At 35.5% G+C, this 17294-nt stretch overlaps 1 protein-coding gene across 1 annotated transcript in view; it reads right to left on the minus strand.

The window, feature by feature from the left end:
- Nucleotides 1-17294, minus strand: part of CSMD3 (CUB and Sushi multiple domains 3) — a gene marked incomplete at its 3' end in the record, with an annotated part of 84034 nt that overhangs the window by 43336 nt on the left and 23404 nt on the right. The window contains exon 3 of the mRNA XM_010082946.1: nt 4199-4302. Coding sequence (XP_010081248.1) covers nt 4199-4302 — 104 coding nt within the window. The remainder of the gene's footprint in view (nt 1-4198; nt 4303-17294) is intronic.

The following is a 17294-nucleotide window of genomic DNA, read 5'->3' on the forward strand; positions in this document are numbered from 1 at the left end:
AGTTTTATGTTTTATTGCTTTTTTTCTCCAAAACTTTGTCTCAAATTTGGTAAGAGTTTATCAGCTGAAAGAGACTGGTGGAAAGTATGAAAGCATTTTCCATTCTTTTATAATGGATCACCAGCCCAAGACTGTAGGAGAGTGAAAACTGTTAGTCTGGTTTTTTACAGTTCTAACCATTCTTTAAAGCTAAGTGAAATTTCAAATGGACTACTTTAAATATATCTTGCAGTTAATTTTAGTTCTCCTCTCTGATCTTTTTTAGCTTGTCCCTGTATGAAATACTCAGCTGTGGGAGAAATTCATGTCTGTTTCCCACATCTGTGTTCACAGATGGAGCTACTACAAAGACTCTTGCCGGAATTGAACAAGTAAACGGCTGGCCAAAATAAAGCACTAACTGCTCATTCCTGCACTAAGGTAAAGAGTTTTCAGTGAGTTCAGTCTTTGCCAAACTCATAGATTAACAGGATGTTCCTCAGAAACAACACTGATGTAATGGCTAACAAGGTTTTGCAATTGTTGCTGGTGACAGACAGTACATTTTGGGAATATTAAGGTCATTGGGAATACTAATCTCTTTATTGTGGCAGAGAGAATAATTCCTATGATAAACAGCGATCTAAATTTTTATCATTTGTGTTTTCTGAAGTCAGTTATAATTTTTTTTTTAAATATACTGTTTTCACAAACAATATTTTCCAATTAAATAGTACATGGGGAAAAATATCATTTGAAAATACATTTTTTTGAAAATAAGTGTCAATTAGCAGAACACAGAAATCACTTGTTGCTCTTTTTTAACTTCTTAGGGATCCCTGTACAGTATTTGGGAAAACTTTGGGGCCACAGAGCAATAAGACCCAGCAAAAAACAGCATTATGGGAAGGAAGCTATTTAAGGTAATAATGAAATTCTGCAGCTGTGAATTATCCTTTCTTTCCTCCTGAGGTTTTTGAGACTTCCTCTACCCTGGATTCATTACCTGAATTCCTCTCCTGGAATTATGTCCTTACACCTTCCCTTTCAAAAGCTGAGCAGTGAACACTGTCAGCAGCAGAAATTGATAGATGCAATTACGCCACCTCCCTTTTCATTAAAGCGCTGAACAGTTATGGCACTCAGCAGGGTGTTTTCCACTTCTTCCTCTAGGACTGTAGAACTACTCCTCCCACACACTAGTGACACACATCCCCCTGAGAAAGTACACTGAAGACTAGGTTAGAGGACATTCAGGAGATTTTGAGATTGCCCATCTGCTGAAGATTATCTGTAATATGGGAGACTGGATACACGTACACCCAACACAGCAAGCAGACTGAAAGAGCAAGAATGAATTTCATGCCTTGTGCACTGGATTTTCCAAATGCATGTTACAGGAACCAGTGCCCAAACACATACTAACATTCAGAGTCGCCTGCAGCAACTGTCAGACCAGGCTGCTGAAAGCAGACTTCTAAACATCCTGAAAAAAGTGCTGTGACTGATGCATGAAGGAGGACCCGCCAATTCTTTTCCTTTTTCCATTCTGTCCCTTGGTAATAAAACTTAACACTGCTCCATCTTGCAAAGATCTTAGCTTCATAGGAAAGCACTAAGAATGACTTCCTATCAGTCACCTTGTCAAGCACACACAAAGATGTATTCCCTTCCGATTTAGGTTCACTGAGGTGTCAGGCTCACTAGGCTGGAGCAGTCTGTCATGTTGTTGGGTGCATGTCCTATAGGGACAGACTAATAGGCACCCAGGGAAACTTAATGGCAAGCACTGACATGGCTTTGGAGTTTAGCTACTTCTGTGATTAGCACCACTGGAGTAGGAATTATCAGGACTGCAATTCTCCATTTAGGGAGCGTCATTCTACCTAAATGTAAATTAAATTCAGGTTTTGGTTCTAAACCTTCCCATCTAGCAGTGTCCACTAATACTAGTGGATTGAACACTTGGATAGGTTTCCTGATTAACTTTGGTAAGGTGGAATATAAATGCTTTCACACCATTTACATGTAAACCAGATATATTCAAAACAATATTCTTCAGCAATTTGCTGAAGGAAAGAAAACAATTTAAAAATTTAAAATCCAAAACTAAAGCATACAATAGCTGATTTATTTAGTATGCATCGTATCTCAGACAAAGTCTGCATGGCTCACAGGAGAAAATATTTATAAGGTTTTTACAGTATTTAATTATGTTCCATCTTCCATGTAATTTTTTTAAAACATTTCAGTACTAATAACTTTGACATTGACACTTTTGACCACAGAATAATCAGTGATCATTCCACTTGGTAAACAAGAATAACATATGTGTGGCTTATCATACAATGTTATTTAATATTAAAACCCCACAAATTAATTGGAGGATGTTTTGCTCTTCCAGGATCCCCATAGTAATAATTCTTTAAATGATTTAGCTAGTTATTTACAGGACAGACTCTCTTATCATATGTTAACACTTGAAAATTCTAATTAACTTTTCTATTAAAGAAAACTCTTCAGAATTCCTTTATATGCATGACAAATTTAATCCTGTAATTTTGTAATTTCTCCCTCACATAGGTCTCATCATCAGACATACTTTTATAAAATACTAACATCTTTAGTGAAATTAAATCTGGACAGAGTGTTTTACTACGTTACTAAAAATTTTAAATATCATTGTACTGTGCCTCAGCATGTTACTGTAATTCAGGTACCAATTAAAAGCAATACTTCAGTTAAATGTTAATAAGACCTGGTGAACTGGTATTTAATAAATGCTCTTTCCACATGAGAGGATATTCAATATAGTTTAGGTATCTAAAAATACCTGAAACTGAATTCCAGCATGATCAGAAAAATATTTTTGTAAGGCTTGGTACTGTTACAGTTTATAAAATAGAAATTACAATACTCCCACACTTCTCAAAACTGTTACTAGTAACAATTAGCACATCTACAATACATTGAAAAAGCTTTGCATTACCCTAAAGTAAATGCACATAAAATACCTGGCCAAATCCTGGTCTCCTCATTGATAAGAAGGGATAGAACGATTACAGAAACAATTAAAAATAGAAGGTCAGATAGTCTATCCTCTGAAGGATAAATCTAAGTGGGAATTCATGATGAAAATCTGCAAATCCTGAAACAACTGTATTTTTTTTCAAAGTTTTTCAATTAGTAATAATAATAATGAGCTAAAATCAGCAAAGAAAAAGAAAGATAAACGTTGGTTTTAGGGTATTCAAACCAAACAAATTCTTGATAGCACTCTTACGGTGAGTAATGAAAAGTTACAACATATAAAAATATTAAATATTTTGCCATTAAATACATTGCAAGAAATATAATTCTAAGGAATCCTAATTTTGCTCTTCTTTCAGTTTTTTATTAAATACATTTTGTACTAAACTTTTATCACCTCTGCTTCTGTGCTGATTGGTGTCTTAAATTTGTAACTCATTTGAACTAATGATAATACAAGGTACTTACTGAGAGGTGAGTTTATTTAAAAATAACAGCTAAATATTATTTTGCCTTTTCCAAAAATCTTTTCTAAATAGCAGACAATCCCTTACAGGTAATATATATATTTATACACATATACATCTCTGTATATAAAAGCTCACACACTCTAGAAGAATGCTAATGGATGATAAAAATCTTACTTAATACGCAGTGCCACCTGATTTGTAATCATACGTGGTTTAGGTAATATTCTACTCAGATTTTCTCTGTAGTAGTTTCTTCACTGTACTAACTCATTTTTTGAGTTATCTACAATAATCAATAAGCACTTAAAGGTCAAGATCCTACAGTACATCTTTTGTCATACTAGCACGCTAGTAGATTGTAAAACTTTGTAAGTCACCCATTTATCTATTTTCAATTATGTTCTTACTTTAAATTTGAGAACTCACTTATAAAGAGAACATAGTAGCCCATAAAACTTACATGTCTACACATGAATGGACAGACTATGTCTTAAAATTTACGATTTTAGTTTATCTTTTTCTTTTCTGCTGTCTAGCCCATCTCTTTCTGACTTCAGAACAGCAAATATATAACAAAGTAATTAAACTGTTAGCTTCAGTAATTTTAAAACCTCAGTAAGAGCTTGTTGAGGTTTACTTGATTCTCATCACCATTTACTCTCACCAAAAAACACATGATATTCTGTAATGTATACAAATTGCAAATGCAGAAGACTTACACTTGAAGCACAGTTTTAGGATCACCCACTTCTCCTCCATCACCAATTGTCAGTGTGTCATAGCCAATCTCCAGATCAAATTCTTCAAAATTTATCTGAATAACCTAAAATAAGTAAATACAGTTTAGAAATTAAGAAATGTACCTGAAAGACGAGGCTGTAAAAGAGCTTATCAGCAGTGCAAAGAAAAGGGATTTTCCAGTTAATAATTGCATGTAACTTTAGCATATTTTACAATAAATTATTGCAATTAAACCAACAGGTTTGATTAATGAAATATGAATTATAACAACTTTAAGGTATCGACACACTGCTGACCTTCTCAAAGCACCATCATTTCACTTATGTATGTAGTTGTTACATGTTTAATACAGCTCTGAATAATTGCATTACATTTTGATTAAGATATACTTAAAGGGCAACATAACTAATTGCACTTTGTGAAATACAATTGTCTTCAAATAACAACTGAATAATGGTACTTGACTGAGTAAACGCAATGAAGGTGAAGAATGTAATTTACTCCGGATATCTATAATGTGTCTCAAGTAGGATAAAGCTGGATGAAAGGTCAAAGTCATTTTCTTATTTCATGGACCTGGCTAAAACGCAGCTACCAGAAGCATGGACACCTTTTATATCCTGTAATTTAAACCACAGTATGCATATACAATAGAGACAACATGGAAAACTGTGTAGGCAAGTAGCTTTTTGGCTCTAATTGTGTGAGAAAAGCACAGAAAACCACACATAAATCTTCTTAATCTTCTTAGTGTAAAAAAAAAAAAAAATTCTAGATAGTTTGTGTTGTTCCAGCCACAAAATTTGCAAGCCTAGACATAAGAATTTAAACTGAAATCCAGAACTAGATTTAAGGTTGACAAACATTTAATTCACTATTAAAAAAATAAGAAGAAAAAGAAAAAAGTCTTAATTTTTAGTCCACAGTTAAATTATGTGCAATTAGATGTGCAGTTACATCTGTACTGGAAAAACACTCCACAATAAAACATGGGAGTTTCTGGGCAAATTATAACTGAATTCAACAAATCCAGGATGCTAAGGAAAAAAATGTGTAATTAGTTCATCCACCTAAATCCTAATCCTGTTTTCCATTAAACACAAGAAGAAATGTAATCTCACTATCATACATTTCTTGGTAAATGCAATAGTAATATTTTTTAATTAATATCCTTACAGATATTTCATATTAACTGAGTCACACCAAATTGATACCAAGCATGTCCTTTTGTAGTTGAAGTACTTGTCTTTACAAGTAGTGTCAGAAAGCTAAGCCAGCTTTTCTTTAGCACGATCAACAACATCCTATGCTACACGTACTTAACTGGAGAGGAGAGGATAGAGGTTAAGGAAAATAGAAGCTCCCTTACAAGTCTTTCAAGACACATTTTTTTTAATTAGGGCTGATCAGAAAAAAAATACATATCTTTATTCACATGACTAAGGCTTAAAATATTTTAGGTTACTGGCTGCTCTGATGTACTCTCTCCTTCTGTAATCTGAGCTTCTTTTCTGAGATAAAAAAAGCTTTTTTTAATTTTAAGGAAAATGGATGTACATGCAAAAAAAGTTTATTGTTTGGTTTTTCTACACTAACATTTTTAAGAGAATCATGTTGTATTAAAAGATTTCTAGCCCACTCTCTTTGAAACCCATTGTGATAATGCGATAGGTATGACTTTGAAAAGTGTACTTGTATGAAGCCACACAAGCATAGATTAGTCTTCATCTGTATTGTATCATATTCTGTGAAAGTCACATTTTTAAGACAAGAATTAGCAATGAAGTCATTAATAACTTTCTGAATTAAAGAATATATTAAAAATAAAACATTATATTATATTAATTATAGTAACTGGCTATTAAGATTTGGAATGTTAATGTGAAAATCTTATTCTTGAAGTTGTTATTACAGTGATTTCTTCTTAACAGTTTGTGGATCAACTGCAAACCAGAAAATACTGCAACTTTGTATAAAACTGCCAGTAGTAAAACAAAGCCAGAAACAGTAACCATCAAATCAGATCATATTTTACATATAGGAAAAAGTCAAATATTGCCCAAGCCAGTAAACTGTTTTGCATATCATGCATACCTCTGCCAGAAGAGGGTTAGAAACAGGTACCAGTAACTGCTACAAACCTGTTATAGTACAGATGAAATACATCACAACTCCCAATCATTAAAGGGCAAGCAAGCAACTGTATGTAACCTACACTAAACAACACAGTTTAACTTAGGTTTAAAACATACTACACCTGAGCTGATTTACAGTTCAGACTTTGGATTTGGCAAAGTAAACTTGACATTTATTTGGCACATATGCTTGACAATTGACACAAAGATATTTAATCTTAAGGGAATGTACACAAATGGAGCAAGAGTCACGTATAGCAACAGCAGAGCTGTCAATATCCAACATTCAAGAGGGCGTAAACTCACTACTACACATGTAGTCCACAAGTATTTATGTGTTGTAACTGTGAAAAACAACTATGTATACTTTTTAGAAATTCATCCTCTGCTGTTTATCTTTGACATGCAATTACACATTCAAAACAAAATATGCTGAGCTGTGCACTATTTATTCATTAAAATAAATATGAAAGTAGATTAAAGGAAGGCAATAGCATCTCTACATCCTGGTCTGCTTTTGCTGTTTATAAGCCCAGAAGCAATAAACAACTTATAATTGCTTAATTAAATTAAATTTATAAACCCAGAAGCAAATGAACAAACAAAACTGGACAGTAATAGTAGTTATTATTATCATCCCAACTATACAGAAAAAAATAGATCCTATTTGAAAAACAACTTTCTGAAAAGTATGATGGTGCACCTTGGTCTCTAATAATTTTGCAAGCACTTTTCCAAAGAAAGAAACGGGAGCAGGTATCTCATTTCTGAAAAAAATTTCATTGACATACCTCCATTCTGTGCCTTGGAATACATCCTTTGTAACCCACACCTTGGGCAAAACTGAGTCTGTTACCCAGCTCAGAAGTAACATGGGAGAATACTACTGAAAAGTTAATGGCTAGCTGGAGAACTTCCTACAACTCTTCAGAGAGAGAACATACTTAGGAGGATGTGTTCCAAACAGCAATCTTTCCAGACAATTGCTCAATGTGACTGTGTGTCTAGCTCCTGACGGAACTAGCTCCCCAATGATTTTTCAAATAAAGTAGTGTTCAAGGTAAAGCACTCAACTTTTTAAAATTTCGAAACATACAAAGCCGGATGGTGTATAACAGAAGCAAGTATACGTGCTTCAGAACTGCTTCTGAAGGGAAAGTGTAAAGATTTAAAGTTGTATATATTTCCATATGTACATCTGTTATCCTAAAGCTTCCAATGTAAATGTACCTCTAAAATATTTTTGGATGCATAGTAATGTTTTCACTCCATAAAAGTTGACATTTTACCAGTAAAATAATGATGAAGAAGTTTATAAAGATGTTATGAATCTTTTCTCCTCAGAAAAGTACTTAGAAATTAAGCTAAGATATAGTTTAAACGAGCAATATCTTACATAATATTAAGGAAAAAAAATGAATCAAAACAACCTGACAAGGTTACACACTATTTTGCTGCACATTGAATGTAATTCAATGACTCAAAATATCCAAGAATTGCTAGCAACTGTGTAGCTTAACAATAGTTTAATTGGCTCTACGGTAGTCACCTATTACATGAACGCAACGCAAAATGGAATGGCCTAAATATTAAGTACTTCTGTCCTTTCAAATTTAATTTAACCTTAGCATATCAGAGGGGATAATAAAAGGGGGAGAAGGGGAAGAAAAGAAGAAAACTTGGAGATTTATAGACCATTATGGAACAGGAAAAAAAAATAAAGAAAAAAAAAAAACACAGGTGACACACAAAGCTGTACGACAATTCCAGGAGATACTCACTAGCTGAACTGGAAAGTTCCTTCTACATTGTTGAGTCCATTTGTTGGCAACAGAATTCATTATACTGAACTGTAGACATCTACAGTTCAAACATCTATATTTGATGTAGGCTTCTTCATAACCAGTGAAAAAACATGTCTAGAGTGTAATCTATTTAATCAAAAAGTAGATAACACAAACTAGATCAACCACAGCTTAGAAGTACTTATTTCTCTTCCTTGACTATAAAGTGACACTAGGCATTTATATATGGATGTCTACACCATGGACATCTAAAATGGAATGGACTCTCATAAAAATATTTAAGTAGCACCACCTGAGATGCTGTAAAACAACTGAAAAATACACACAAACCTGGCAGGTAGAGGATCTTAAGGAGAACTGTGCTCTTTTGGGAAGGCAGCTGAAGACCAGATGGGGTCATCCTGTTGTATTATATGTCAGTGGTTGGCAGTAATCTCAGTCCTACAGATAGCAGATGAATTCTGCTTTGCAGTCTTTGTAACCACATCATATAATTTCCTTCACACAGTTTTTTAAAAGGGGGCTTTCGTTTTGTTCTGGTTTGTTTTTTTTAACTCCAATACTAATGCTAAATGTCATTTAATTTTTCCATAGAGGCTAATACTGCAATCAGTTATTTGTAAAGTTCAATTAAAATTATCTACTTTGGGGTCACAATAATTGAAAACAAATATGTAGTACTTCCCTATCCTGATAACAAATACAATTGGAAAGTCTTAAAATAGGAGGATAGTACATTAAGATAACAGCATGAAGATATTATATTTTTATTTTTCATGCTACAGTTTTCTTTTTACATAGTAATACGACCTGCACTGTGTTGGCTTGCGTTCACAAGACGTTTTTTGAGACCGATTGATCAGAGGAGTACAATCTCAACATTTAATCAACCTATGCAGCCCCAATAAAAAGCATTATACCAAAAAAAATATTATCTTGTAAATAAGACCTTCTACAAAGAAACAAAAATAATTACACAATTTAATTGAATTATCAATATAGCATCCACAAAGGGAAATAAAGGAGTGCAAATAAATCGTTAAGCAAACACATTGGCTTCTACTTAAGTTGGTGTGTTTACCACATTCCAAACAATACTAATTATTATATAACTTTTATCTTGTGAAACACAATATTGTGTAGTGAGTTCAGTTTTTTTTTTTACCTCTAAGCAGTTATTTCAGATTGGACTTTGCCATATTTTCTCACATCAAGTATCTTAACCTTTGCAAATGCAGTCTCATTATACCTCTAAAAACTATTAGCGGTTGCATGTAAATTTCACTCATTTTTATTAAGCTACAAGAAGATAAAATTTTTGATTTAGGCACTGAAGGAAATGACTGGTTAGTAACTAACTTCAACATGGTGTGGGAACGGTATTTCTACCTAGGAGATAACAAGACAGGGCAAGCCTGGACTTGGAAATTCTAACCCCCTCTTTAGCGCCAGAACATGTATTATTGATCTACAAATAAATCTATTTCTGCAAACATTACCTTGCAAAAAAACATGGTATGAATGATCTGAACAAACTTTCAATGGCAAGAAATCCACCTCACTGAAACATACCCACAAGATATCTACTGTCACTCACACTATATCTACTTTCTACTGCTAACTCTACAATAAAAACACACCTATAGACTCCAGATAACGTCAAGCCCACCCTTTGCTCATCAATCAAAAGGAAGTCGCTGGTTGTCTTCTTCATTAGTAGAAGTGAAACTAGGCAAGGAGAAGAAAACACATTCTGCTTGTGTCTGTGTGTCCTCATATGCCCTCAGGATGGTTAATTGGTTTTGGGCTGTGGATGTCTGACTGCTTTGCAGTAAGTAAATGATGAGCATTTATGATGTAAGCTAATGAAATGTTGCTGTCTGATTGATAGGCTTTACCTCCATAATTTTCCACAGAATCACAGGTCCTTCTACCAAAATAATTGTGTTGTTATACATTTAATTCTAGAAGAATAGTCTCAGTAGGAAAATATATTCAATCCATCTTTTATGATAAGACTGAGGTACCATTTTATTTAGATTATTTATACAGAGGTATAATTTTATTTAACATTTATACTACCATAGAGGAACTAATCCTGGAAACCATATCCAGGAACATTAAGGAAAAGAAAGTCATCAAGAGTAGTCAGCACAGCTTCACCAAGGGGAAGTCATGCTTGACCAGCTTTGAAAAGCTTCTATGATGAAATGACTAGCCCGGCAGATGAGAGGAGAGCCATAGATAATGCCTACCTGGACGTCATGTAGGCCTTTGACATTGTCTCCTGTAAGATATTCATAGACAAGCTATCAATGTCTGGGCTGGCTGAACAGAGAGAGAGATAGACTGAAAACTGGATGAAAGTCTGGGCCCAGAGGGTGGTCATCAGCAGGACATAGCTGCAGGCCAGTAAATGGTGGTGTATCCCAGGGGTCAGTAATGGGATTAATCCTGCTTAACATCTTCATTGGCGATCTGGATGATAGGGCAGAGTGTACCCTTAGCAAGTTTGACACAACACCAAACCAGGTGCAGTGGCTGATACGTCAGAGGGTTGTGCTACCATCCAGAGGGACCTCAACAGGCAGGAGAAATGGACCAACAGGAACCTCATGAAGTTCAACAACGGGAAGTGCAAAGTCCAGCCCCTGGGGAGGAACAACCTCATGCACCAGTATATGTTGGGGGCTACCCAGCAGGAAAGCAGCTTTGCAGAAGCATACCTGGGGGTGCATGAAACATGGTGAACATGAGCCAACAACGTGCCCTTGCTGCAAAGAAGATTAATAGTATCCTCAGCTGCATTAGAGAAAGTATTGCCATCAGGTCGAGGGAGGTGATCCTTACCCTCTGCTCAGCCATGGTGAGACACATCTGGATGTGGTGTTCAGTATTCCCCAGTACAACAGAGACTTGGACATACTGGAGAGAGTACAAGGAAGGGCCACAAAAATGATTAAGGGACTCAAGCATCTCTCCTATGAGAGAGCTGGGACTGTTCAGCCTAGAGAAGAGAAAGCTCAGAGAAGATCTATCTTATCAATGCAGATAAATACCTGAAGGGAGGGTGCAAAAAGGACGGAGCCAGGCTCTTTTCACTGACGGGACAGGACCAGAAGCAGTGGGCACAAACTGAAACACAAGAGGCTCTGTCTGAACATCAGGGACAGTTTTTTACTGTGAGGGTGACCAAGAACTGGCACAGGTTGCTGAGAGTGGTTGTGGAGTCTCCATCACTGGAGACTAAAAAGCCATCTGAACATGGCCCTGGGAAACCACCTCTAGGTTTACAGACCTCTCTTAACAGGAAGGTTGGACAGGAGGTCCCTTCCAACCTCAACCATTCTGTGAAAACTGAACCAGCTAAAAATCAGTCATTTGCTCAGAAATGATCACTTACTACTTCTGCAGCTAGTGCTTTTCTAGAGATAAGCTATTTGGAGAGAAATTAATCTTGCCTATTTTGGACATTCCTCTTAGGACAAAAATTAATCAGTACGTTAGGATTTGTACCTCCAGTGAAACCAGTATGTCTTTATTAACATGAGAGAGAGTTTAAAATAAAGTATACCAACTATGACAATTAACCTTCTGTTGATTAGAATTAGATGACACTGATCTACATAAACTTTCTCCCTTCCCTTTGTCCCTCCATGTTTTCTTTACTGCAGTTGTAAAAAAGAAAGGGATGACTGTATTGAGAATAACCTGTTAATTATTTCCTATTACACCTAGCTGAACACAACACCCTGCCTGGAAAGCATTTAATATAGTAGCATGACAAATGAATGAAAGGAATGGTAGATTTTAGAGAAAAGTGAGAGAAGATGCAATTGATTACAATTTATGGGCTATAGAAACAACACATGGCTTTGTAGTTAGAAAGAAATGTATATCCATAATAGGAAGTTGGACATAGAGCTAACCAAAGATCACATTTGTTTTCTTAGGCTGCCAAAATTCAGAATGGCAACAAGGTCAGCTGTAAACAAAAAAAGAGAAAACAGTTTTGAAATACCTCTAAGCACTTGTATTCAACAAAAAGTTGCATACCAGAGATCAAAATGCTAATAGACTGAAGTTTACCAAAGCCAATAAAATAGGTTTTGTGTTTTTTTTTAAAGTCATACATAAAGTCTTTAAAATGTATACACATAAGTACTTTATTAAGTATTGACCATAGAAGCATAGAATAATAGAATGGTTTGGGTTGGAAGAGATCTTTAAAGATCATCTAGTCCAACCCTCTCTGCCAAGGGCAGGGACATCTTTCACTAGATCAGGTTTTCAAAACTCCATCCAACCTGACCTTGAACACTTACAGTGATGGGGCATCCAGAACTTCTCTGGGCAACCTGTTCTCACCACCCTCATCGAAAAAACTTCTTCCTTATATACAATGTAAATCTACCCTCTTTAGGTTTAAAATGGTTAGCCCTTGTCTTAATGCTATAGGCCCTACGAAAAAGTTTGTCCCCATCTTTCTTATAAGCCCCCTTTAAGTACTGAAAGGCTGCAATAAAGTCTCTCAGGAACCTTCTCTTCTCCAGGCTGAATAATCCCAAGTCTCTCAGCCTTTCTTAGAAGAGGTGTTCCATCCCTCTTGGCCATTTTTGTGGCTTCCCTATGGACCCATACATCCATTGACATCTGTGGGCTTCCTCACAAAAGCATGTAAATGACTGATGAGGTTTAAGACTAGTTCCAAAACACAACATAAATAATTTCCCAACTTTAAAGCTATGATCCATAAAATCATAGGTAGACACCACATAACCCCTAAGACATTTAAACTCGCGACATATATCTGGTTTTGACCTGTATATTCACCAGATGTACCAAGGCTACACAGCAGTATATGAAAACATGTAGAATTCTTTTTCTGAGTAACACTATTTTTAGAGCGGCAATGCACAGCACCTGCCCATTCAGTTGATCAGACAATTGTTAATATTCCAAGCTCCCAACTCTGGATCCTCCTGCCTAATTGTCTTTTAAATATATTCCATGTGTCTCAGAGAAACATTTTCCAATGTTACTTTGAGAAAATTATGGATTAATGTCACTCCCAGATAAGCATAAGTTGGAACCACAATAAGAACTACAGATGTTCTAGTCTTTTTCTTTCTCTTAATAGAGGGATTTGTACTTTCTACTAATAGGAGTTTTTTCCCCAAGAAGACTTGTTATATTTGGAATTAATTTCCTCACTGATTTTTAGTGGTATTTGAACATTTAATGCTATATCTCTTTGATAACATCGATCTTAAGGTTTAAAGGGTTTATAGCCATTTAGTTAAGCTTCTAATGTTATGAAGGAGGTGAAATGTATTTCAAACATTATCACAATAAATAACACATAAGAAGAGCTGAGACTAAAATATCATACAGCAGAGTTAGTAGCAAAAGCATACTAGAGTAAGATTCAAATCTAAGAATATTTCTAAAGAAAACGAAAGTAATCTTAAAACATTGTATTTAAATTAATTTTAAATACATAATGTTCCATGAGTTCTGTCGTCTTCTTTTTCAAATGCTATTTTTATAGTAAAACTCATCAGTCTATTTTACTACTTTCCAAGGAGATGTGTTATGAAAACCCTGGAACTTTTTGGGCCCTTTTGTCCTAAACACATCATTTTTTTATTATTTTTTTTTTAAAGCTTCCATGGATAGGGAGACAACAATGATCCAGAAAGCCTAAAAAAGTATGACTTACCATTATAAACAAATAGTAATAGGTATAAGCAGGAAAAAAATCAAACAATCTATGAAACAACAATGAAAAAAATAATCACCATCCTTCCCTCATGAGAATAAGCTTACTGTCAGAGTTGGGAAAAAAAAAAAAAAACCCAACAAAAAAACAAAACCAAACACACCCCAGTGCTCTTAAATAGCAAGATGACTACAATAATAAGAAGGGACTGAGGACATGTAACTTATCACTACTTCTGTTCTTCCATTTTGTAGTTAGCCAAAAAGGGATATCTTTGCATGCAGCGTAAGAGTCTACCCTTTTTCATCCCACTGAGAGGAAGCAGTCTGTAAGAAAACAGAAAGGTCACTAACTGATGTCAACCTAACATGAGCAGCTACACCTCCTGAAGAAGACAGAAACACAGGAGTGACATAAGTGACTTAAGGGTTGTAGGGGCGTTTTGTGCTGAAGTAGAATTTTAACTATGATACTAACTTTAGGCTTTGTAATTATAAGATTAATAGAGGATCCTGGGAAAGAAGAAAAGCAACCAGATGTGCAGAGGTATCCAATTATACAGGACGTGAGAAAGGTAAGGAGAAACTGAGAGAAATTAATTAGCACAACTAAGTTAACTTAGAGGTTGTGTTGACATAGCTTCGAAAATGATGTCCCCAGGATTGAAAGGAGCCAACAGTGATTTTGTTGTTAAGAATTTAAAATTATTGTATCCAATTAGTAGCTGCCAAATCTAAAAGAGCTCTGCATAAAAGCATGTGCGCAACACACAATAAATGGCTTTCACTTTCATAATAATTGGCTTGTCTGGGTGGTGTCCTAGAACTCCTCGTGCTGACTACAAAGAACTCCGCTGGTCAACTACAAGGGTCAGTTAATGTTCCTGCAACATCACCTTCAGTTTTCATTGTGAATGTGTATTGGGTTTATGTGACAAGGTTTAAGTAGCAGGGAGGCACTGCAGGGGTGGCTTCTTTGAGACTTGATCAGGAGCTGCCCCTATGTTGGACAGAGCCAGTTCCACGGGGCTCCAAGACAGATGCTGAGCAAATCAGTGAAGTCGGTAGTGCCTCTGCGATAGCCTGTTTAAGAAGGGGTAGAAAATTATGCACAACAGCAGCTGAGGGAGAGGAGTGACAATGTGTTAGAGAAACAACTCTGCAGACACCAGAGTCAGTGAAGAAGGGGGGAAGCTGTTGTTTTAGATTTGTTCTTATTTCTCATTATCCTAATTTGACTGGCAATAAATTTATCTCGACCCTGGGGATTTTTCATCATATTTTGTCACAATGTCCTGTAGAAGAGGGGGAGTAATGGAGCAGCCTAGTGGGCACCTGGCATCCAGTCAAGGTCAACCCACCGCAGAATGGTACCATGAACCTTTAAAGGAGTCACTTCATAGAAAACAAACAAACAAACAACTACCAGTGGCTCCATTTCACAGTCAAATATCAGAAAAAAGTATATATCAAGTAGAACAATGTACTATAAAGATCACTCACAAGAGCAACCAAGTGAACTCAGCTGTGGAAGAAAGTGACAAGTCTTTGTGCCAAAAATTCATCAAACAAAAAAAGACTGAAACCTATCAATTGCTCACAGTGCAGGCACTGGAAAAATCCTATCAAGGTCTCTGTGTCATACACATATGTCTTTTTAAATGTTCTAGTTTGGGTGTGCACACTCATCATAAATACAAATAAGAAAATATATTTGCATTCAGAGCATATGGGAGACATAACAGACCAATTTTAGGAACTTCCAGAAAGTCAAACAGAACCAAAACTCAGTTTCCATCTTTAATTCTATCTGAAGTTTTAACCAAAGGTGCAGTTAATACTTGAAATTCAGGTTATGGCTAGAATCTAAAACTGTTGATGGCTGAAACAGAAGTAAATAGGCACAATCTCTCATCCATTACCTATAGGTAAATCACATCTTCAGAGCATTGATTCTGTTGCAGTTACTGCAATAGGCACAATCTCTCATCCATTACTGTCTTGGTGTCAGGACCACCACCTGTAAAACATCGCTCCTACACTCACAGAAATGTCAGGAAAATATTTAGTGAGCTAAAATTTACAATAATTAAGAAAATGGACCTGTCCTCTTTTCATAATGAAAGTGAAGTTATAGTAAAATTGCAGGATGGGAGGACAAGGCATTTATTCCTCTGCACTAAATTACTTCTTTTTCTCCACATCTTTTCCATTTTACCATTCTTCTCCAACACTTAACTCAAAGAACATTCACATACCTCCTGACTCCAAATTCAACACTTCATTGTATTCCCTCAATGCTGAATCTGCTAACTTCCTGTCTTAGAAATAGCTGTATTCTCTTCTACGCTCTTACTCTGCTGAGACAATCTCCCCTCCTTCCACATATATTTCTGAGATTTTTTTTAAACTACAGTATGTATGTCACTCAGATTTTTTTAACTGGATCAAAATGTTAATGAACAATACGAAAGAATAGTGTCATTATCACTACAAAGAAATTGAATGTTCTGAACAGAACTGAAATATTTTTAGACTTTCTAAAAGTACATTATCTCCTACTGATAAATACAGTACCAGCTTTTTTAACCTGCCTGGATGAAAAATAAGGTTATGGTTAAAATATATAGTTAAGAGTGAGCTTAAGTATGCTCATATTTTCTAGTCATTTCACCGACTGTAACACCCTCAGTACATCACCACACTGGGCTTAGGAAAAGCCAAGTTTAAGACATTTGCTTGTAAGAAAGAGCTGCAGTGTAGGTCGTTCAACAGGCTTGACCAAAACAGGCTTCATTAAACAAGTGCTTGAGTTCATGCTAAAGCACCCAGCCTCCTTGAGGTTTATTCTGACAATGTGAAGAGATATGGATGGCAACTGGGTTTAGGTTTGACAGCAAGCTTAGGAAATGCTCCACTGACAGTTTTGACATGGTTAACAAAATAACACAGCCGTGGTAAATTAAAGGTAAACACATCATTTTGCTAAATTTGTTTTGCTTATTTCTGGCTTGGCCTAAAAAGCACAAAAACTCAGAAATTAAAAGATGAAATTTTTGCAGGAGGAAACCAGCAATATCACGACATAAGGAAGGAGGAAGGGAAGAACAGAATTCAAGAATATATTAAAAAAAATTAAGACTATCTTAATATACAGTGATTAAATGAGAACCATATTTAATAGCAATTCAGTAACAGTTGCAAGTTATTCCCTCAGTAAACTTTTTCAGACTTGTAGAAAATATAATGTGAGGAGTTTCCCAGATATTATGAACTATTTCAACAGTTTCTCCGAAAGTAAAGGACTATAACAGTCAGAAACAGATGTCATAAATTTTCAGTAGGCTCTGCCATGAGGACAGAATTTAGATTATAGTCTTCCTAACAGATACTTGACATCCACAACAAAAATA

This window comes from Pterocles gutturalis, unplaced genomic scaffold (assembly GCF_000699245.1).
Source record: "Pterocles gutturalis isolate BGI_N339 unplaced genomic scaffold, ASM69924v1 scaffold10785, whole genome shotgun sequence".
Taxonomy (NCBI): Eukaryota; Metazoa; Chordata; class Aves; order Pterocliformes; family Pteroclidae; genus Pterocles; species Pterocles gutturalis.